Source organism: Takifugu rubripes, chromosome 22 (assembly GCF_901000725.2).
Source record: "Takifugu rubripes chromosome 22, fTakRub1.2, whole genome shotgun sequence".
Classification (NCBI taxonomy): Eukaryota; Metazoa; Chordata; class Actinopteri; order Tetraodontiformes; family Tetraodontidae; genus Takifugu; species Takifugu rubripes.
This window is the reverse complement of record NC_042306.1, coordinates 1,422,738-1,445,736: the sequence shown is the minus strand read 5'-3', so window position 1 is coordinate 1,445,736 and position 22,999 is coordinate 1,422,738. Positions and strand designations below refer to the sequence as shown.

Sequence of the window (22,999 nt, the reverse complement as noted above, 5' to 3'; positions counted from 1 at the left end):
CCTGCAGTCACACACACAAGGAAGCTCCACCTACATGCTAATTAGCAACTGATCAATGGAGGACACCTGAAAATGCACTTTTGTTTGGTTGGTTTTGCATACAAAAATGACATTTAGCCGCTTAAATAGCTGCATGTTATATAAGTGTTCGTGCCCTAAAGTTGTCCGAGATGAGCCTGTTTCAACAGAAATATGCAGACGGCTTTGAAGGAATGGATTTTTAACCTGGTGAGCAGCTGCAAGGGTGAAGCTATTTGTCATATGAGCTTTGGGCAGCTAACGTTGCTCATTTCTTTGTTCCTGTTCAATAGAGTTTACAGGAATATTACTTTAAGAGTGTGTAGTATAGGCTTCACCTGGATATTTAGCCGTTAGCATTTACAACGCAACCAAAATAGACCTTTTTGTTCGGGGAAGGAAATACCTCATTAAATGTTAATGAAGTGTGTTTTTTTTGTTGCTTTCTGAATGTCTGCGTTTGTTCGTACATGTATTTGTGGTTGTGTATGTAATGTTTTCAGCCCACTAACTCCAAAAAAAAAAAAAGAGAGACATGAATAAAAACATGCTTCATCATGTGGTGACTATTGCTTTACTAATGCTTGTGTGGTGGAGAAGAGCAAACAGTAACCAGCAACAAAGATATTACAGAAAAAAAAGCATCATAAAATGTACTGTTGAATCAGTGTTTCCCTCGGATCTTTCAGTGCTCCACAGATACGTGTTATTACACTGCCTAGACATGAATAACCCTCAAAAACCACAGTAAAAAACACACACATTAAATGTCTATTCATGGTACAGCACACACACACACGAGTAAAAAACTGGGCCATCATAGTATTTTACAGAATTTTTACATCCCGTCCAAATAACGAAGAATAAATGAGAGGTCTTCGGCAGTAGTCAGAGGTCGAGCTGCCGTGTGTCCACTGATAAAAGAGCTGAATCCCTTCTTGGCGCATGGAATCATTCAAACATCTATTCAAAGTACAAAGTTCATCATGTGCACTATTTCCACGTAAGCCGCACACACCCATATAACACACACTGCTTGATTTAAAAAAAAAACTTGAAAAGATCTAAAGAGCAGATGCGATAGCGAGACTGTGACAAAAGATGCCCCACGACCATCTCAGCCAGAAGAAAATGAGTTCTGCTTTACTTTACATTTGGGATGCACCGAACCTAGATCATATATGTTGTTTTGTGTTATTCTAAACTTGCTTGTGATTAGTTGTGAACCCTGACCCGAGGGAGAGCTCTCATAAGAGCTCCAGCTCGTGCCAGGGTTCTCTTCCTTGATCTGCAGCTGATGACATTTTGTCAGAATTTAACTGCCCCTGCTGATGGTTCCGGTATAGCTGGTGTAGCTGTGATGTTTTAGGGATGTCTTGTGTGGTGTGTAGGCACTCAGCAACACGTTAAGAGCTGCAGTTTTTGTTCCCCCACCAGAAAAAAGGTGTTCCTGCTGCTGGGTTTTAATGAAAAGAGACCCGACAGACGGTCCAGTTTGTCTCACCTGTAGCGTAAAGATTCTGATTTAAGCTAAAGTGCCTCTGATCCTGTCTTCTTATTGGGCCATCTGCTGCCTCCCTGTTTGTTTTTGCCACGTTTGAACAAACTGGAGCAATTAAGCGTGGCAGAAGTGTCGTAAAAGCCGCTTTAAACACCTGTATTTGAGTCCAGAGTTTTCTCAGTCACTGAGACCTTCTTGTGTTGCACAACCACTCTCTGGGAGCCTTGTATCTTGGGTGTGGTTGTCTGGGCATAGTCCTCACTGGAACCGGCTGAACCACGAGAAGCGTGTGAATAACTCTGGATTTTCACCTGCTTGCCTTGGCTCCTGAGGTCTGACCCGATCTCTCTAGGCACCTGGACCTGAACAAAGCCTGGTGCTATATGAGCGACCTGCTGTCCAGCCAGCGACCCATTCTCTACCAACAGTTCACTCGACCCGACTGAACCACGGGAAGCGAGTGAATAACTCTGGGTTTTCACCTGCTTGCCTTGACTCCTGACTTCAGAACCCTTCGCTCTGGGCATCTGGACCTGAACATAGCCTGGTGCTATATGAGCGACCTGCTGTCCACTCAATGACCCATTTTCCACCAACACCTGTCTGGTTCCTTGTGAAAGGCCGTGTGACACTCTGCCTGTTAGACCACCTACTTGCCTGTCAACGAGAACCACACCCTGGGGAGCTTGCAGGCCTCCAACCTGCACCAGCCCCTGGCTAAGGCCTACCTGACCTACCTGACCTACGGCCTGCTGGGCACCACCTGCTACAAGCACCATTTGGGGATTGGACTCCATTACGTACATGGGTGTTGTGGTGTAATACATGGCTGGCTGCTGCACTAGCACTGTCTGACTGGGAACCACGATCTTGTCCTGGACTTGAACCTTGGGAAGAGCGGGTGGAACCTGGATTGTCTCAGACACTCGCTCCTCCTGAATGAATGTGGAGGACGCTGATCCTGCCACACTGGCGGTGTGATCGACATTGACCCGGTCCCTGTCCCTAACGGTTTCCGTGTGCGTGTGGACATGTGTGTGAGTGGAAGGGGGAATCTGGACAGGAGACACTGCTCTCGGAGGAGGAACCGACTCAGTCACGATGGCCGAGCCCGTACAGATCTCCGCCAGGGTTTTGAATTTAGGGCCGAGGTCATTGAGAAAAGAAAGGTCGTCATCATTCTCATGAAGGCTGCAGCACCCTACAGAGCCTGCCGGGGACTCTTTACCCTCATAATCATACACCATCATGGCGTTCTTCTCCTGGAATTGCTGTGCTGCGTGGTTGGATTTCTGCAAATAAACACAGCAGGACACATGAAGGTCAGCCTTAATTCGTGATCACGTTCGGCGCCCTTACTGCCATTCGGCGTACTTACGTTGGAATAATACTCCCCCAGGAACTCGCTGGACAGAGCCATTCCGTCAACGAACCCACCACTGTATTGCGAGTAATTTCCTTGTCCCAGCATCGTTCCGCCATTCGCGTATTCCATATCAATGTGCTCGCCGTAGCGGTTGAACCCGTCCATTGTCATTGTGCCACCACCTACACCTCCACCACCTGCTGCCATTCCCATGTCGATCAGATCATGCTGCCCCTTTCCGTAGTTCTTCATGTCTCTGATCTTTACTCCTCCACCACCTACTTCCACTGGGGTTTGGAGAAGCGGAATTTCCTAAGAGAGAAGAGGAATGTTCAAACTTTTGCTGTGGTCGGTGCTCGGCAGAGGCGACCCAAAGCGTCCACCTATCATCCCAAAGCCAGTGGGATGTACGATTGCTATTCAGGCTGAAGTACCTTGTCTTCTCCCTGTCCCTCGGTGTGGTACGAGATCAGCTGTTGTTTGGTGTCATACGGAATGGTTTTGAAATTCCCGGCACCTGCTGCCCCTCCGCACAGGCAGAACATCAGGAAAAGAGGCACCACTGAAGCAAACAAACAAAGCGTCCACAGGTTTTACGATGCACGTAGACGTTCCGGTTCACATGACTACCAAACTCTAGTGTGTTGTTTACTTCCCCGAGTGGCTGTTACTCGCTGGGAACACAATCAACACGAGCAAGAGCCACAATCCCTGTCGCTTGGTGTGACCCACCCTTCCGAAGAATTGAAAAGCCTGCACCAACACGTATGAGCAGGAGAGGGAAGGAAAGTTGGTGACTCACGCAGCAAAAGCAGCAGCCCCAGAAGGAGGAGCAAGATCCCCGAAGTGGAGAAGTTTGAACTCGTCGCGCTGCGAGGCACACAGGTTCTGCTGTCCTCGTGGCAAGTACAAACAACGACATCCATCTGAACATCTCCGCATGACTTTCCCTGTTGGTCTTTGACTTCCACCGCCACTTGGTAAATGCCTGGCCACAGTTTTTCCTGCTCCCTCAGGATGATGGTGCTCTCTGGGGTCGGAAGAGAGCAACATTGAACACATCCAGCAGCTGAATGTCCTGCACCTGATGTTCCCAGATCCATCAAACCTACCATTGAGTGGCTCCACAACCCACTTTCCCTTACTGCTCTCTTCGATGACAGTGAAGTCAAATGGCGCCGAGTTGGGGAAATCATCTTCGTCTTTAGCCGTGACGTAGACGAAATTGTCCCAGTGGCACATGGTTTCTGTCGTGCTGGTTAGAGTCGGACAGTGGTCGTTAAAGTCCTCCACCTGGATGGCGATGGTCCCTGTGGCTGTTTTTGAGGGCATATCTGAAAGGCGTGGAATAAAAGAAAGAGGTTTACTTAATGTGTCAGCTGGGGCGCCACGGCGCTCATATGCACGGTGAACTCACCGTTGGTGATGCAGATGATTTCAGCATAATACGTTCCATTTTTCAAGTACTTGGACTCTCTGTCGGGCATTTTATTCAGCCTGATATCTGCCGTTTTCTCGTCGATGATCAACCAGTTGTCCTCGTCACGAATTTTGGCGTACCTGGCGGATGGAGCGGGACGGTCCGCGGATGGGAGGAGAGATCAAGGATCACTCACAGAAACCGAAGCCTTTCAGAGACGTGACGAAGAGATCTGCTGTACCTCACGTTGGTGGCCGTCTGTAGGGTGTCCGTGTCAATCGCGGCGTAGTTGGTGATGATCTTCTGCAGGTCGATGGAGCTGCTATCCTCGGAGAGAGGCACTACTTTGACGCCTGGTTGGAAGCGGGGGCCTTCTTTCTCATTGAGAACGTTGATTTTTACATTGTAGGGTTTTTGGTAAACGGACCCTCCTCCTCCTCCTCCACCTCCTCCTCCACCTCCTCCACCTCCTCCTCCACCTCCTCCTCCTCCACCACCTCCGCCTCCACCACCTCCTCCTCCTCCTCCAGTTCCAAAGTTATAGGGTGCTTTGTTGTTAACAACCACTCCCAAATTAATTTCCTTCAGGTCCTCATAGTCCAACGGCTACAAATTCAAAGACCAGGCTCTTGTTTAGTGACGTCGTCATTTCACACTTTGACACGCTCAGTCCATGAAAATGAGTCTTTTACCTTGTTAATGATGAGAATCCCCTCGTTGGTCTTAGGGTCGGTAGTGATATCGAAATAGCCTGCCTCATTTCCGGAAATGATTTTGAAGTCAGCCAGCCAGTTGGCGGTGTCAGGAACGTCCATGTCAAAGGCTTTGAACCGCATCACTTCCTTGTTGACGGTGTTTTCCTCTATGCTGCCCTCGTACTGCAAATACCAACATCTGCTTTAGAGAAACACGCCTGCCCGCTGGTAAGTCGGCATTTATTGTGAGGAACCCACCGAGTCTTTATCCAGGACTGGAATGTTGTCATTTATGTCCGTAATTTTCACCTCGATCTCTCCAGTTCCTCTGTTTCCCTCGGGCTGCCCGTTCATGTCTACCGCTATTATAGTCAACTTGTAGGAATCCCGTGTCTAAAGTGACACGTCAGGAGACACAACACATCGATTTCCATCTTCCCTCATCCAAATTCCGTTTGTAATTGTCTGTGTCCTGATTGTTACTATGGTGTAGCCGAGTCACTCACCTCCCTGTCCAGGCTGCTTTCTTGAACCATCACCTCTCCAGTTTGAGAGTTGATGTAGAACAACCCATCCGGGTTGCTCTCACTTGCAATTTGGTAGAAGAGCTTGGTGTGTTGGGTGCCTGGCTTGTCAGCATCAGTACAGATCACTTTCATCACAACAGTACCTAGAAGTGACCAACGGGAGCAGAAGTTCAACACAGTTCCAAACGTAATGAAGGTAGCTGGATTCCTCAAGCAATACCCGCTGCGCTCGCCTCGTCCACGTATCCGACTTGCTGCAACTTGACGATGGGCGGGTTGTCGTTCTCGTCATCAACGGTGATCCTGAGGTCAATGTCGCTTTCAGCAAGGGACCCATCAGGATACCGCGCTATACCTTTCAGCTACAGGAACAAAACGAGGACAAAACTCAACTTTGGACCATGCAAATCTTTTTTGCTTCAATTTTTTTTTTTAAAGTAACTTTGTTCTTACAGTATAATTAGCGACCTCCTCCCTGTCCAGAATGGAGTGGATTTTCACAAAGCCGCTGTTGGGGTCGACACTGAATACATTTAAAGGTGGCTGGTCGACCCCGGGACCAGACAGAGAGTAAAATATCTTTGTATAATTCTCTTTATCCGAGCGGATCTGAAAAACAAACCAGAAAACCGAGAATTACACAAAGGAAAAGGTTCATGAACTTGTGTTGTGTAACTTTTATCTGAAAGAAATATTATTAGAATAACACAGTCAGACACTCCCGTATTGGTGAGGACCCCACCCAACAGGCATCAGCAAATATTCCTAGGAGAATATCAGTGAAACCAAACAACATAAACAGGTGTCGGTGTTTGGCTCTGAGGGTGACTCAGTGTTACTCATCAGTGTTGGATGGGAAAACTAGTCTGTTGGTTTCAGTATCTGGTTCACTCGGGTCACGGTTTCAACGTTTAAGCATGAAAGAGGATCCTGCCGGTGGAAACGGGCGTTCATGTGCTGCTATTTCAGAAAAATGTGGTTGCTAGAGGACATACTCTGGCGATGTTTGGATAACCGGTGTAGTCTTGGTTCTCCTTCAGATGTCTGGGAGCGCTGATCCAGTTCCTCTTTTCTCTGTGCAGCACTGGGCCTTTTCCTTCAGCCCCCACAGGAACAATCTGCAGGTAAACAATGATGACAGGCCCATTACAGCAGCTCCCAACTCAAATGTCGTACAGCAAAAATAGCACGTCTTCAGTCCAAAGGAGGTTTTAAACAATTAAATGTACATTTTATTTGGATTAAATGAGAGAATAGGACAATGTGGACCCCCCAGGTGACAAACCTGCAGCGAAATATGAGCGCTGCTCTGTCACAGAGGCAAGTGGAGCCGGGCTGTTCCGGGTCTGCGTCAACACGGACACATTTAATCTTGACTTTCCCCGCTGCAATTAAGAATTCACTTCGAGAAGGAGCCGAACTCTGGCTGCGTAACAGCCACTCCCGTGGATTCCAACGTATTTTCTGGTACACGCCTCAACCCCCGACGGTCCAGACGCGCTTCACTTACCGCTAGTAAAGACGCCAATAGGACCAAAAGCTGCCTTTGAACAGCGGAGCCATCCGGCCTGGGAAGCCTGGAAACCCTCACGATGAAGAGAACTCGCGTCCCAAACTGTATAATTCCTCCGTTGTGTTCAGACTCTGACCCTCTCCGCAAGGGCAGGAACTTTTTTTTCCTTTTTTTTTTTCCAGCGATAGGCGGCGTCTCCCTGCCTGGTTGCGCGCCAGCAGATATGAGGAGGTGTCTCCTTAGTGCATAGCAGTAATATTTCTGTGAAGCTCTTTTGCGTCTAATGAGGGCACCGACAGGAAAATCGTAACCAAAAGTATCAATCACGAGCACATGCGTGACTGTTGATAGTCATATGACTGTCATTTCTGCGGGTTGATTTCACACGTTTGTGCCCGAGTTCTCCATTAATGATTTATCCTCGCATCCAACCAGAATAAACTCCTGGCAGCAGCTTTCTAACCCATCTGTGAAACTTGACCCGTCCCTGTGACATTCCCGGTGCACCTCACCACTCATAAATATTCAGCTGCACACTGGAGCCTGTGTGCGCGCACGCAAAGGCCGCCCGCTCGGAGAAGACAACGGGTCACCATGGCGACCCTGTTGCCAGAAACTTTCCCTTCCAGAGGTGTGTGACAGAGGGAAGTCCTATTCTCTCATTGCTCGATACACTTTCCCTTCTGGTTCATGATTTAACCGCAAAACAAAGAGGAAAAGTAAATAGTTCCTCATTTTAAAAGAAAGAATACCGGGTTTATTAGGCAGGTGCACACCCGAAGCATCGCCCCACCCTGACCTTTTCTCTCTTAGGTGTTTTCATGGGAGTGCCTGTGAAAATTCATCAGAATCTGGTTTCAAATGAATCATATGACAGAAATTAAATTTGCTGTCTGTCTGACGGAATAAGGGAGGGACAGGAGCGGCTGTCTGAGTCAGGAGGTTCTTCAGCACAGGCTTAGAGTTAGGCTTAGTCTTAGGGTTAGGCTTAGGCTTAGGCTTAGAGTTAGGGTTAGGCTTAGGCTTAGGCTTAGGCTTAGGCTTAGAGTTAGGGTTAGGCTTAGGTTTAGCCTTAGGTTTAGGTTTAGGCTTAGGCTTAGGCTTAGGGTTAGAGTTAGGGTTAGGGTTAGGGTTAGGGTTAGAGTTAGAGTTACAGGGTTAGGGTTAGGGTTAAAGGGTTAGAGTTAGAGGGTTAGAGTTAGAGGGTTAGGGTTAGACTGAAGAGACTCGTTCACGGACAGTGATAAAAACCCGCTTCAGAACATCTTCACTATCTCACTAAACATTGATTGTGACCTTGTGCTGCAGGGAATATTTAGTCAGGCCAGACCCTAACCCTAACCCTAACCCTAACCCTAAAAAGGGAAGGTAGCAGAAGAGGTGGTGGGACATTTTCAGAGCACTGCTGAGGTGCCCTTGAGCAAGGTGCCGAGTCCCGAACGCTCAGGGCACCTGTCGGGGGCGGCTCGTTCACTTTGTCACCTCTCCTTTAACGATCACATGTGCTCGTGCTCATTGTGTGTTCACATATATCCCATGTGTAATAAACAGTGTAAAAACAGTCATTTCCCCACTGTGAGAGTAATAAAGTACACTAATAATCATAATGATGACAGCTTGAGAGAGTAGCCACTTCCTGTGTGTCTTTGGGGCTCTTTTAGTGACAGGTGTTCGTGCAAACCTGCAATGGAACCTGAAGGAATAAACCTTTTACGACCTCTTCTTGAAGAACGGAGACTCTAAACTAATGAGTGACACCTGCCCAGAGATTAGTGACACATTCATTAGTCATAGTCTTGTTAAAAACCAAAACTGAATTAAGAATGGCTGCCCCACCCTGCCTCCCCAGGGCACTGGTCCGACAGGACGGGAGACAGTGTTGAATAGGTGCGCTCATGAATGCGCGCGCATGAACAAAATCAGCTCTGGTCTGTGACTTTGCTGCTTCAGACACTTATTTTTCTTTATTCCAAATAAATATTTAAAGGGACATTTACTGTATAAATGTAGTGAAATAAGCTCGATGCAGACGAGGGTAAAAGTTGCACATTTCCAAGCCCACACATGCTAAAAGTCTCTTTGGGGACTTTTCAGTCCCCGACTGTGGATTTGTCCTAATTTTGTTCCAAGAGGAACAATAAATGTTCCTATTCTCTGTTATTCCAGCACTGGAAACACAGGTTTTTAAGGTGCTTAACCCAGCACCTTTCTGCTCCATTATGAAAATTGACTTTATTTTAGCCAGGGGGGGTTGGAGTGGTTTCTATATTTACTATGAAGACTTTGAGCTTCATTATGTCCACGCCCCGGACCCACAGCAGCCTTCCTGGCATTTTTCTCACCTTTCCTGTTCTCGTGGGGGCTGCGTTTCCCAGTGTTCTTTCAAAAAAGCCCAACCAACTTTACAGAAGCAAGGCAGGCTCACAGGGACCCGGGACGCTGGGTGCCCTCATGCTTTATCAGTTTTATAGAGATAGTGAGCTCCGCTGTGGGAATGGAGCCCCCCCCCCCCCCCCACCCCCACCCCCCACAGGCTCTATTCAGCACACATTCCTGCAGTGCTAAGTGAGCAGCTCAGTGGAGCTGGAGAAAGGAGAGGAGTGGAGGGTGGGGGGTAGGGGGGTGTCAATATCCTGTGCAGGGTCTTTTGCAGAGCCAAGATAGAGAACAAAACAGACAAAGAAGTCATTATCTATCAAATATGGCCGAAAAATGCTCACAAGCCACATCTGCTCAGAATATGAACCGAATGTGTTTTTGAGGGTTTTGCAGGAATAGTGTGAAATAGTTCTGCTCCATTGTTCCGCAAGGTTCCTCCGGCAGAACCTCGGTGCAACGTTTCCCCCTGGCGGAGGAACCATAAAGAATGCAGAAACTTTACAGGGACTGAAGTAGCGGGGAGTTGACGAGCACATAGAAGTCAGCCCGGCTCACTGGGAGTCTCCTGGGTGGGGCAGCTAAGGTGCGCCTCCCTCCTGACTCACCGTCGACCGAGTCAGAACACAAGTGCGGGAAAAGAGTGTCTTCTGTCGGGCTTTGGATCACCTGGCTCTGCTTGCAGACCCGCACCGTCTCCAAATGTTGCCCAAGATGTGGAGGGTTGTGGTTTTCCTGTGCGCCCTGGCGTTGGTGAGCTCCTCTTTACCTTCAAGTGGCTTCGGCCAAGACAGACATGTTGAACTTTCCACTTTAGTGCTGTTTTATGGAGCCAGAACCTTTCACCAGCCCACCATTTTCGCTCCAGGTCGTTTCCCGGACGGAGTCATGTTTCCGGACGGGCTTTGTTCAGGTGGAAGTACCGCAGATGATCCAGCCTGGATACCGAATCCCCAAAGGTTTGTATGCGCTGCGAGTTCCACCATTAACGCTGCGCTCTGACCGCCGTTAACGACCTCTCCCCCCCCCCCCAGTTGACGTTTCCAACTGCCTCAGAAAATCGGCCACTTTAACTTTGACGGACTCGAATTTTGCAATCAGCGGAGCCGGAAAAATCGAAGTGGCGGCCCCGATGGTGGTGTCCCCAGCGGGGCGCGTATTTTCCGTGAGTGCCCGAGACAGCGGGGGGGCCACCAGCCACCTCACCGTCCGCCTTATCTGCGCTCCGCCGCGGGACGGTAGAAAGGTGGGATATTTCTCGGGTCTCCTCTCAGAATAAACGCCCTTCCAGTCGATAACCCCCCCCCCCATTTCTGCGCGTTCCAGTCCAGCGGTGAAGTGGTGCTGAGGCGCTTCAAGAGACGCTGGAGCCCCCCACCCTACAACCTCCTGGAGAACGACAAAGGGCCTTTTCCAAAATACCTTGAAACGGTAAAACTGAAGATTTTCTTTTGAAACCACACTAACAAATTCGTGTTCTCAGGCTGCTCCCCCCCCCCCCCCCTTATCTGACTGACAAACACCTACTGCAGTTCCTGTTCCAGAACCACAGCTGACTGATTTAATTTGATAGTTTAAGCATCCCCGGATGCGCGATTCCACGTGAATGGTTGGATTTGTGTTTGCAGCTGGAGTCGGAGGTGGCAGCCAATAACAAGGTTTACTACACCATCAGCGGCCCTGGCTACAACCAGCACCCAGTCAATGTTTTTAAATTTGATTCCGACACGGGGAAGCTTTCCGCGCTCAAGACAATCGATCGCGAGGAGTTCCCGTCATTTACGGTAAGTTTGAGCGGAAAATGTGGATGTTGTGGCGCCCACGACTCCCTCAGCCTCCGGCAGCATTGTTTAAATGCTCGGGAGGACATAACTTCCATGGGTGAGGAGGGCTGGGGAGGGCTGGGGAGGGCTGGGGAGGGCTGGGGAGGGCTGGAGCTGCTGCAGGGCTTGGACCCCACTAGGTGAAGACTTCCGGGGTTTTCTCTTCCAGCTGACGGTCAGAGTTTTCGAACGGGGCACCAACAAGGAGCTGGACGACCCTCTGCCCTACAGCATCGTCATAGACGACATGAACGACAACGCCCCCACCTTCACGGGCCCGCTGCAGGTGACGGTGCTGGAGAAGAGCAAAGCAGGTGAGGAGCACGACGCAGCAGGAATGGGCGGCGACACGCTCCTGGTTCTGACCCACCCATGACTGCTGCAGGCACCACGGTGGGGAAGATAAACGCCACGGACCGAGACCAGCCAGGGACCAACCACGTCAAGATCCGATATACTCTCCTGGATGGTTTAAAACCTGTTTTCCATTCAACCAAATACGGGTGTCATCACCACGGTAACGGACAGCCTGGACAGAGAGGTGAATCCCGACACTTTTTCTCACGTTCTTATTTCTCGCTTCAACTTTGTGGCTTTTGTTTCCCCCCCCCCCCCCCCCCCCGTTAGACTAAAGATAAGTACCTGGTCACAGTGAAAATCCAGGACATGGCGGGCGCCTCGAGCGGTCTCTCCAACACAGGCACAGCCACCATCGTCGTGGGCGACATCAACGACAACCCGCCGACGTTCACGGAGACGTCCGTGAGTGACGAACACGTTCAGGGCGGCGTTTTGAACTCGCTGCGGCCGAATTTCAGCGTTGAATTTTTCCCGCTCTTTAGTACGACGCCAGCGTGAAGGAGAACGAAATTGACAAGTTCATCCTGCGAATCCCGGTCAACGACAAGGATTTGGAGAACACGCCCAACTGGGTTTCTAAATTTGAAATAACTAAAGGGAATGAAAATGGGAATTTCAGGGTGGAAACGGATCCCAAAACCAACGGCGCGCTGCTGTATGTGTCGAAGGTGAGTGGCAGCTTTTAAAATCCTGTCCCACAGAGGGGACACGATTTAAAAAGAGTCTCTCCCTCCAGGCCTTGGATCACGAGAAGGCCAAAACCGTAGCGCTAGAGATCACGGCCCGCAACGAAGCTGAGCTGAGCGGCACCAGCGCCGGCTGGAACTCCATTCCAGTGAATCTCAACGTCCTCAATGTCGATGAGGGCCCGGAATTCTCAGCTCCCAACATCACCTTCAACGTCAAGGAAAACATTCCAAACAACACCCTGATAGGACGATACAGCGCTCTGGATCCGGAAACAAAGAGCAGCAACGGCATCACGTCAGCCATCTTTATTTGGGTTTTTCTCATGAAGTTCCACATTTAAGCCGCGATGCCCCTCTTTGCCACTAGAGGGCAGAGTGTGACTGCTGAATAAGAACGTGTCTCTGGTTCCTCTCAGTTATTACAAGGTCAGCGAACCAGCAGCCTGGGTCAATGTGGACAGACAGAGCGGCGACCTCAAGGTGGCCAACACAATCGACAGAGAGTCAATGCATGTCAAGGATGGAAAATACAGCTTCACCATGAAGGCCGTGGATGCTGGTAAGGTCCCGGTAAATCAGGGCGACTGACATCCAGTCCTCAAGGGCCGTATTCCAGCTGGGCCGTCTGTCCCACCAGGCAGACGAGCTTTTACCTGGTGAAGTCGTTCCCCCCTGGTAGGACGGAAAACCCGTCTGGATTGTGTTCCTCGAGGACTGGATCTCCCGACCACCCCCTCCATAAATGAACCTTTGTTTCCTCCCTGTTTATCTGTAACTTCATCACTTATTGACAGCGAAGCGGCAGCACCTGCTCCACCCTCAGTCGCTCAAATCTGAACAAACCAGCTTTGGGGCGTTTCCAGGGGCGACGCCCCAAATCCACGAGGACAGGTTCAAATATTCAGTGGCTGGATGTCGCTTTAGAACCAGCCCGATCCGACCCGGCTAACAGCGCTAATCACAGTGTCTCAAAAGGCCGATTGACTGAAGCTGTTTGGTTTTTGCTGGAGATAAAAGGGCGGCGAGTTTTATTCCGACTCGTGCAGCATTCCGCTCCTGAGAGCTCTGGGTGGGGCGACGTGCTGGGACAAGATAATTAGAGTGACTCACAGTTAGGTGATGGTGAAAGTTGCAATATGTCAGAAAACTGGTTTCACCTAATGGAGCTGTTGTTGACAGCTCACAGGATACACACACAAGTGCCTATACGTGTGTGTGTGTGTGTGTGTGTGTGTGTGTGTGTGTGTGTGTGTGTGTGACAGATGCTACGTTTACGCTAATTTGATATTCAAAACGGGCTAATATTTGCACTGTAACCTGTCTGGGGTAATCAGTATGTAACCTGATCAGAGCTGCTCTTAAAGGTCAGAATCATTTAAGGGAATATTTATGAGAACAGGCAACGTTGGAACGCTTGCTCACATTTTCCTGGTTAAATGAACAGTTTTCATAATCAAACAAGCTTTTCTTCCTATTTTCCTCTTCTGATGCCACTTTCATTTCAGCCTCCAAGAGCAGCACGGGAACCGTCATCCTCGTGATCGAGGACGTCAACGACAACAAGCCCACCCTGCCCTCCGCCGAGCTGCTCATCTGTGAGAAGGAAGGCGAGCGCGGCTCCACCGTGGTCGTCGCTGAAGACAAGGACGCTGGACACTTCTCGGCGCCCTTTTCCTTCAGTTTGCCGCCTGACAACGATGGCAAATGGTCTCTGGAATCTCTAAATGGTAGGTGGCGGTGGGTTAGCGCACAGACAGCCGGCAAATTCCAGTGAGCTGGAAATGAAACAGTCGAGAACAAAAGTGGTTTTATAATTCAATTACGGCTGCGCCGATGCTTTTAGCTGCTCTCCGGAAACATCTGAAGGATTTTCCTTAAAAAGGCGGACGTGCACTCGGGCGTCAGCCGTACAGGTGAAGCACGCAGAGTGATTTGTGGCGCGTCTGTACGTGCGCGTGAGGGATCCTTTATCAGCTCAGACTGGGTGACATGGCTGTTCCCTGTGTCCCCCCCCCCCCCCCCCCCTTCCCCCCCCAGGTACCGCCGCCGTGCTGAAGCAGGTGAAAGACCTCCCTCGGAGAGTCTACGAGGTCGACATCGATGTCAAAGATCTGCAGAGCAACGGCGGAATACAGACGGTTTCAGTCAGGGTGTGCCAGTGCAGGAACGGGGCCTGCATGGCCCAGGACAGCTCCTCGTCCCTGGGGTCCCTGGGGTGGCTGGCCTTGCTGCTGCCTCTGGCCCTCCTCCTCCTGCTCTGTGAGTTCTCCAGAACTTTCTGAGGTTGCCCGTGACGAGGAGCCAGTTGGGTTCAGATGAGTCAAACGCTCTCTTTGACAGGCTTGTTGGTGGCCTTTTTGTGTGTGATGAAGAAAGAGAAGCTGGAGCTGGAGGACGCGGGAGACGGCGGCGGAATCCTGCTCAAATCCAACACCGAGGCCCCCGGAGAAGAAGTGGTAACGGCAACGGCTGACGCAGCTCCTGCCCACCTCCCGCGTCCACTCCTGTTTTTAATTTCAGCCCATGTGCTTCCAGGATTCCAGCCTCATCACCGCCCCCCCCCTTCGGAGGCGACGCCGGTGCCAAAGGCACGTTGAAGGGCAACACGGGCACCTGGGGCAGCGGTCAGGGCTCCTTCGGTCAGGGCACCCTCAAGACTGGGGTGTACAAGTCTGGCATTACTAACGACATCCAGGACTTCTACTCCAGCCAGTACGACAACCAGTACGGCACCCAGCAGTTCAATCAAGATTACTTCATCGATGGCGGGATGGGGGGGGACGGCAGGTACCTGGCCCAGAACTCCAGCTTTCATCACACCTGGCAAACAAACGGACGCTATCTCCAGCAGGTGAAGATGCCCGGATCGTTTTCCGAAAGAAGCCGAGCAGTGTGTTTGAATTGTGCGCGCCGAGACGCCTCTTTCACTCTCTGAGGTTTAATATCGCCGTTATCCTGGACGGCTTAGCTAACTCTCACGTGTGCTATAATCCTGTTCTCCCAGGTTTGATGGTGTCTTCCGTAAACTGTAATATTTCCAGGCTTCTTACCCAGAAATAGCATTCCTCCAACTTCTTGGCTAGTTGTTTGTTGGCCGTGTAATATCTGACTGCCAGTCACATCCTGGGCGCGCTGGGGTTATGGCGGCGTAACTCCTCCCCTCACAGCCCGGCCCAGGGAATAACGCGTCCTCAGACTTCCGCTTTGTCTCGCAGAAGCTGCCGTTCCTGGGAACGCAGGAAGACGAACGCTACGCCGAGGACGCCGTCCACGACTACAGATTCGAGGGGGTGGGCTCCGAGGCCGGCTCCGTCGGCTGCTGCAGCGGCTTCGGCGACGACAACGACCTCGGCTTCCTCAACACGCTCGGCCCCAAGTTCAAAACGCTAGCAAACGTCTGCAGAAAGACATGAGCGAGCCGGTGGGGGAGGAGGGCGTTCCCCTCCCGCCGGGGCGGGGGTGCGGAGGCCTGGTGTTAGCTGTCGCTCCCAACGCAAACGAGAAGAAGAACAAGCTCGATGGAGGTCTGGGCACCCTTAGTTTCTTTGTCGGCTACTTCCTGGCTTAAAACTAAACATGTTTGCACTGAAAACTATGCAGATTTAATCAGGTGTAAATATTTCGTGTGGTCTGCTCCGTTTTCCCATCCGCCCCCGGGGATCCCGACCTGTCCGAGGGTCGGCACGCGGACAGACGCGCTAATTAGTGCTGTGTTTGTGTGACCTTTCCTATTCATTTGATTGAGTGTCTGGGTATTTTTGGTTATTGCTCCTCTTTTCTTGTACTCGCATTGTTGTTTTTGCTTTTGTTTGCCGTTGTTTAGATTTTCAAAGCCCCTTTTTTGTGGGTAGATTTTTAAAATGAGAAAATAAAACCGGATGAAATGAAAGGAGGGAACTGCCGGCGGAGCTGTCTGGTTGTGTTTAGCTTAGCACGTCCTCGCCGCTGCTTGTGACCTGCTTCTCCTCTGTCAGAGGGAAGAAAATAGTTCCCTGTTTAACGCAGGAAGCAACGGTCCGAATGCAAATAAAGGAGAGAAGGTTGATCCAGTAAAGCAGCAAATATGGGCCACGTTCAGCGCTCCTCCTCCTCGCTTCCATCTCCGCCCTCATTCCAGGGCAGAAGGGGCCGTTGGGCCCTGGTGGAGGAGCCGAGCTCAGGAGATAAGAGCGCCACCCACTTGGTCAGCAGCCTCTGCCCGTGTGAATGATTTACTGACGTGCACGGCCAATATTTACCTGCTGCAGATAAGCTGCAGAGCGCAGCCCTGATCCTCATTATCTTTTTCTTTTTGCGTGTCCCTGTAATTCGCTGTTACAGCGAATTAATTATTGATGGAATAATTAAAAATGTGAAGCAGGTAACGAGCTTAGTCCCATTTGTGTTGACTTTCATAAATAAATAACAAATGTATTGAAAAGCAAATTAAAATCCCCCAGCAGCCGCTGATCTCATTATGGCAAAACTGATAAGGAATTATTCATTTATAACCTCTTATTTAAAAAATTAAACCCCCGACAAGCTGGAAAACATCTGTGCCTGTAAAGAGTTGAGCATCTTTTGGCTGCCGGTGTCTGACGGGAGGAATCTGATGTGTCCAGACGGGAGGAAGCAGCCAGTCAGACGGGGATCTTGTTAAGAAGACAAAAATGATCCAAAGCAAGCTCAGATTACAACAATACTGTCACAGTTGTGACAGAACGCCGACAAGATGTGAACATCTAAAGCTTTGTGCTCCAGGATCCCACAGGGGCCAATTAATGGGCCCTTGAACAGTGCCTGGAAGTGAAAATAAGCCGTTAACCCAAAAATCTAAAGAAGAAGGCGCTCGAAGCGGAGCAGCTTGAACCCCCCCCCCCCCCCCCCCCCCCCCGGCTCACCTCACCCCTCCCTTTTCCGTCAGGCAGCTATTTAGCGTGTTGAAGGAGGTCACGCTCTCGCTCGTGAATCCCAGACCCCGCCCTTGAAGGCCTCGCCGCGCCTTCCATACGTTAAAAACGATATTCCAGCAATTAAAGCAACAACAAAGTGGCCTTTTAGATAATCTCCGCGAGGATTATCGAGTCCATCCGGATGGAACGTAAAGGCACTGATAAGCACTTAATTCAATACTGTGTGTCCACCCCTTATCAGAGCCGCTTGAGCCATCACTTCCAGTCACTTCTGGAAAGATGCAATTAATTCCAAAAGCTGCAGCGTGAAATTAATTTATTTCTTGTAATTAGTTTTTCAGCTACACTGCGAAAACAATCTGTGCAGATAGCCTGTTTCCTGCCCCCCTCCCCCAGGCAGCGTGAGGACACGTCGCCTGAGTTCAGGCTGGAGATGGTGGAGGCCCCGCTGACTCCCAGGGGTCCCTCCATGTTTGAGTCCTCCTCAAACCCCCCCCCCCGACATGTTCGTGATGCCTTCACGGACCTCACAGCGTGTCAGTATCTTTTCTAATTATCTTCACGTCACCCTCTGAATTCCAGCACCAGCTGCTATGACAGATCCCGACGCTAGAGGTCAGCCTTACCTCTCCTGTGAGGCCGGCAGCAGCTCGGCTGCGGGGGGGGGGGGGGGGGGTCAAAGTTCAGCATTTTTCTGTGACAGGAGACAAGGAGTCAGTCCTGGAGAGTGATGTGACAGACACCTCCAGCGTTGCCATCGCCACCAGCCTCACTTATCTAATGAGATCTCTGCCTCGCTCACGGGGGGGGGGGGGGGGGGTGAGACTTCACCAGCACCTGTCGAGGAGGAAGAGTGATGACACCCCTTCAGAGACCGTAATCACCATCTGTTATGATTTCTGATTGGCCACAATTAAAGTTAAAGCCTAAAGAAAGTTGTGCCGCAGAGCCTTTTTTTTTTCTGGGCATATCTGGAACCACGATACAAAAAGAAGTGATTAAAAAGCAAAACAAAAGAAAAATCACTCTGGGATGGATTGATGGCACGCTGAAATGTTGGTTTGGCAGAAATGATCCAACCTGAAGTTTCAGAGATGCATCCAATTAGTCACAAGTCTAAAAAGTATTTTTATGTGTCTTTTACGTCCTGTTTCTCTACTTCCTGTTTGTTTTTGTGCTCTTAAAGCTCCCAGTGGCCTCGTCGTAATGTCACAGATGGAGAAATAAGAGCGTACAAATTGCCAGTAAATTGTTTGGAAAATACAATTACGTTGCCCCCCCCCCCCCCCCCCCAGATATTAAAGCAACAAACGCAGCAAAGATCAAAGCAAAACTTTCATCTTTATTTCTCCTAATGAGACTGTTGCAGTGGCGCATTCATCAAACTTGAGCCTCACTGTCAAGTGCCCCCCCCCCCCCCCCACCCTGACCCCCCCCCCCCCCCCCACACACACACACACACACATTACTGCACCAAATGAACGGCTGAGGCCGCTCATCTCCGCAGACGCACCGCCGCACCGCATCAAAGGGCCATTTGGGCTGCGAGGTCGGCCGGCTCGGCTCCCGTCCGGAGTTGTGGTGGCAGCAGCGACCATAAACGCCGCCCCCCCCCCATTAAAGGTTCATCCCGCTGGGATTCACACTACAGAATGTGTCGTCCCCGCGTAGCCTAGCTTAGCTTCTCAGCCCCTTTCCTTGGTCTGGGTTTAAAATACAGAAACGTTTATTTTTTTGAGCAGAAATTAATTGTCTTCGAATATCCCTGGAGGCCTCCTTTCATCTCTAAGCAACTCATTTCTGTTTATGTCATTATTTATTTGCACCCCCCCCCACCCCCCACCCCACACATTAAAGAAAAGAGGACACGCTTGGATGAAACTAGCACAGGAACGTAGCACTGGAACGTAGCACTGCAACATAGCACTGGAATGTAGCACAGGAACGTAGCATAGAAACGTAACGCTGGAACGTAGCAGAGGAACGTAGCACAGTAACATAGCACAGGAACGTAGCACAGGAACTTAGCACTGGAACATAGCACAGGACCGTAGCACAGGACCGTAGCACAGGACCGTAGCACAGGAATGTAGCACAGGAACGTAGCACCGGAACGTAGCACAGGAACGTAGCACAGGAATGTAGCACAGGAACGTAGCACAGGAACGTAGCACAGGGTTTGTGTAACGGGTAATTAAAGCGAGCGCGTCGGCTCTACCGTGGCGCCGGCGGTCCGAGGTGATGCAACGTGCAGCTATGCTTCCAGGGAGGCTGCGATGCGTTTGATGCAGAGGGAAGAGATTCCGAACGAAAGTCCCGACGTGGATTTATCTGTAAAGATGAGTTGCTAGCTTGTCCTTGAGGACAATGGGGGCGAGTTCAGGCCGCTCTACAAGGCACATCCAGCAGAACCTGGCAGAACCAGCGGCTCCATTCTGAGTGGAATCTACAAGTGCCCAACACCCACACACAAAGGGGTGGGGGGGGCCCTCACGGGGGGGTTGGAGTGTGATTTGGGGACTGATGTGAGGCATTAGGCTGGAGGTGCACCCCAGCGAACCCCCCGCAGAGAAGATCTATGAGACTGATCAGACCTCGCCTTCGCCTCTCCGCCGGGTTCCCAGGCGGGTGCAGAAAGAGTCTGGATCTGGACTACAAAAAGCAGCCTCACACGGGGGGGTCGAGGCCCGACGAGCACACGGTTCCTCTGACTGCTGCCTGCTGAACCCATCAGCACAGCCCTGCTTTGATCGGTGATGTTCTCCACTGGATGATTCATTCAGTTACTTATCTATATTTACTACAGCAAATATCGCTGTTCTGACGACTTGTTGAGTCAAATCCGACATTTATCTTATTTGTTTTGTGTTCATTTAATCACTAAATAGGGTTTCGTGTTATTATTAAAGTTCTGGAACTTAAAAAAACCCACACATTTCTACCATTTTGGAGATGTCACTTCCTGGTCCCGTCACATGACTGTCACCTGATCCCAACACCAGGAAGTTGAGTTTTCGTGGCTCCGGGATGTGAGCGTGAAGCTAACGAAGGTCGACTACACGTGTGTCACCATGGGGAGATGGTAAAACCAGCGGTCACATGGTTGCTATGGCAGCAGCAGGCCGGCGCTCCGGGTTTCCCGACGCTCCCGTCGGAAGCCTCCCGTCAAAGAAAACGAGAAGTCTTGTTTCCCCGTAACGTCAAACTACAATCAAGCCTCTTGTGGCAAAGCGGCTTTGTGAGAAGGTTTAATGAGACGACCACACTCGTAGCTGGAGGGAATCCGATGACACCGTCGTCGTGACAACATGACGGAGCGAGAACGGAGGCCGTCACTCATCCAACCGCATCCAGGAAGATGCTGGGAAAGCTTCCTTAGCCCGGAGGAAGCCTGAGCCTGCCAGGAGGAGCGGGAGAATAAACCCGCCGGGTCTCAAGCAGCAGCATTTTGATGTCCTGATGCTGACAACACGCTCGGAGTTTGTTTTCCTAAAAGCCGGACAAATATGGAAATAAATGGATGTACAGCGGCCCCCCGACGGATGCGGCTTCATTATCCGTGAACATGGATCCAGAGTGGAGCTCCGGTCTTTGGGAGCAGCGGGAGCGTCTCCTTGTTTACTTTAACCAAAGTTGCCGGGGCGACGCCTCCAACGCCGCGATCCCTCCCGTGTTGTGAGCTCAGGAGAGGCTTTTCCTTAAGGAACGCTGAGGCTACGCCAACAGGCCCGGATCGCGGCGGTCCCGTTAGCATCCTCGCCACCCAGCGAGGGCGAACGCGGCGCCAACACGTCAGACTTGAAGAGCTCGACGTTGCTCCTAATTTGGACGGATTGGATCAAAAGGCGGCTGTGGTGCCGGTTCTCCTCCTGCCTTGAATTACCGGCAATTGGCAGCTCCGAGATAGAGATCATGTCATCCCGATTTAGCTGGAAAATCCAAAGATCGATACAGAAATGAGGCCCGGCAGCGGCGAGACGGCGAGAGACGGCGTTCCAGACGGAACGGAGCAGTGTTCGTCACAGACCAACGCGGAAACCTGGAAAATCGGAGCACGTTTGTCGGCAATAAGGCTCAAAAAAAGTCTGAGGAATGTGGGTCAGGTGCTGAGGGAACGCCGCCACCGGCCGCCTCCGCGTCGTGGTCGATGATGTCACAGCGTGAGAGGGAACTACGGCGCCGCCGCCGCCGCCACCGCCACCGGCACTTTTCACAGGAACGTTCCAGGTTCTTTCCCCTCCCACGTTGATGGGGATCTGGGGAGCCGCTCCGTCCAGTGTGAGTGGCAGGTGGGGGGGGGGGGGGGGTGATGGGGAAGGGGGGGGGGGGATCGATGGCGGGTCCGGCAGCGGTTCTGTCCCTCTGACCTTTACGCTCCCCCCCGAGGTCAGATCAAAGCCTCATTATCACGTATTCCAAGTGGAATCAATGCTGGAAATGATTTCTGCTGGCAATCAAGACCCCCCACCCCCCCCCCCCCCCCACACACACACACACACACGCTGATCCGATCATATCGCACTGACTCATTTCATATGTGCACAGCCATTTAACTGGTATTGACCGGCGCCCCCCCCCCCCCCCTCGAGGAATGACCAACACCAGAGTTTGACCTTTTTGGAGGGGGGGGGGTGATGGCCAATCCCTCCCAGATCAGACTCCTGCTCCAGATTAATTACCGGCTGGTTCTGCCGCCACAGACGACGGCTCCTGCGATAACATTTGTTATGGGTCACCCCCCCCCTCCCGTCGCCCCCCCCCCCCCCCCCCCTCCCGTCGCCCCCCCCCCCCCCCCCCCCCCCTCCCGTTGCCCCCCCCCCATAACTCACTCTGGTCTCCACTCCCTGATTTAGAGCCGCTTCCATGGACGGTGCTAATGAATCTGCGGCTGCGAGGAATTGAATTCCTTACAGGAAGTGCATCCAACTTTCCCAGCGAATGAAGGTCCAACGGAGACCCGGAGCATCGGAACCTCAGACAAAAACAACTCAAACACCCATGCGGCGTTGAATGAAAGCGGTTCAGTTCTGGGAAACCCGCGAGGCGGCCCGCCTCCTTTGATCCAGCCGTGTTCCGGGGAGCTGCAGAACAGGGACAGATGTTCCAGCCTGAACTCCGGGTCGGCGTTTTGTTGTATTTGCACACCTGCAGACACGTATCCGCCCACCGGGATGCGACAATCGGACCGCCGGCGCCTCCGCGTGTTCTGGTCCAGGCGGCGAACGGACCCAACACCTGCTACGAGCTTTAGACGCTTCCAAATCTCATGTTTTGGATCGTTTATCCAACAAAGTCGAACCTAATCCATATGAAGTGTTATGTTCTGGACACCGGGCCGGTTCTGTTCCTGGTCCTGAATGAGGGAAGCTGAAGAAACTGAGACCACAGATGGAGCCTCTACCTTCTCGATATTAGCCTGAAGGAGCCGCAGCGCTGCAAACGTCTCAGAGGAACTAACGATTATTGGCCGGTTCTGAAACAGTTCTGCTGCGTCTGGACTCGTTAAAGGTGTCGGAGAGCTCGGCCGTGTCCTTCACCCTGTTGCTCACAGCCGCCAAAGGAAAAGGGTTCCGATTGGATCTTTTCTTTCATTTCTTGGGGGCCTAATTGCTTCTCTTAACAGTATCAGTCACAGCAGCACCTCCCTGGGCCACGGTGGCGCCGCCACTCCGTGACTCAACCGGAGTGTCCAGAACAGTACAGAACGCCCCCCCCCCCCCCCCCCCCCCCGCCTCCCCGGGGGCCCATTAGGTCACCGTTAAGTGTTGGGCAACAGTGTGACCTGTACGAGCACTGCTGGGCCTGGCTAACACCTGGTG

At 51.3% G+C, this 22,999-nt stretch overlaps 2 protein-coding genes across 2 annotated transcripts; one reads left to right on the top strand and one right to left on the bottom strand.

The window, feature by feature from the left end:
- Window positions 1-573: 573 nt before the first annotated feature.
- Window positions 574-7,391, bottom strand: LOC115247930 (desmoglein-2-like; the record flags this gene model as incomplete). The annotated part of the gene is made up of 14 exons (XM_029830997.1): window positions 574-2,811; window positions 2,898-3,197; window positions 3,320-3,447; window positions 3,688-3,915; window positions 3,998-4,219; window positions 4,303-4,445; window positions 4,547-4,911; window positions 4,998-5,183; window positions 5,259-5,393; window positions 5,507-5,670; window positions 5,748-5,889; window positions 5,981-6,136; window positions 6,523-6,645; window positions 7,038-7,391. Coding segments are annotated over 14 exons (3,792 nt in total), but the record flags the coding sequence as incomplete, so codon positions are not given.
- Window positions 7,392-9,917: 2,526 nt separating this feature from the next.
- LOC115247939 (desmocollin-2-like) lies at window positions 9,918-16,652 on the top strand. The gene is given in 18 exon segments (XM_029831050.1): window positions 9,918-10,169; window positions 10,285-10,375; window positions 10,451-10,662; window positions 10,743-10,847; window positions 11,045-11,200; window positions 11,409-11,553; window positions 11,625-11,713; window positions 11,715-11,780; window positions 11,867-12,001; window positions 12,082-12,267; window positions 12,336-12,583; window positions 12,705-12,847; window positions 13,794-14,015; window positions 14,326-14,547; window positions 14,629-14,744; window positions 14,824-14,966; window positions 14,968-15,139; window positions 15,504-16,652. Coding segments are annotated over 18 exon segments (2,688 nt in total). The 5' UTR covers window positions 9,918-10,130; the 3' UTR covers window positions 15,702-16,652.
- The last annotated feature ends 6,347 nt before the right edge of the window (window positions 16,653-22,999 follow it).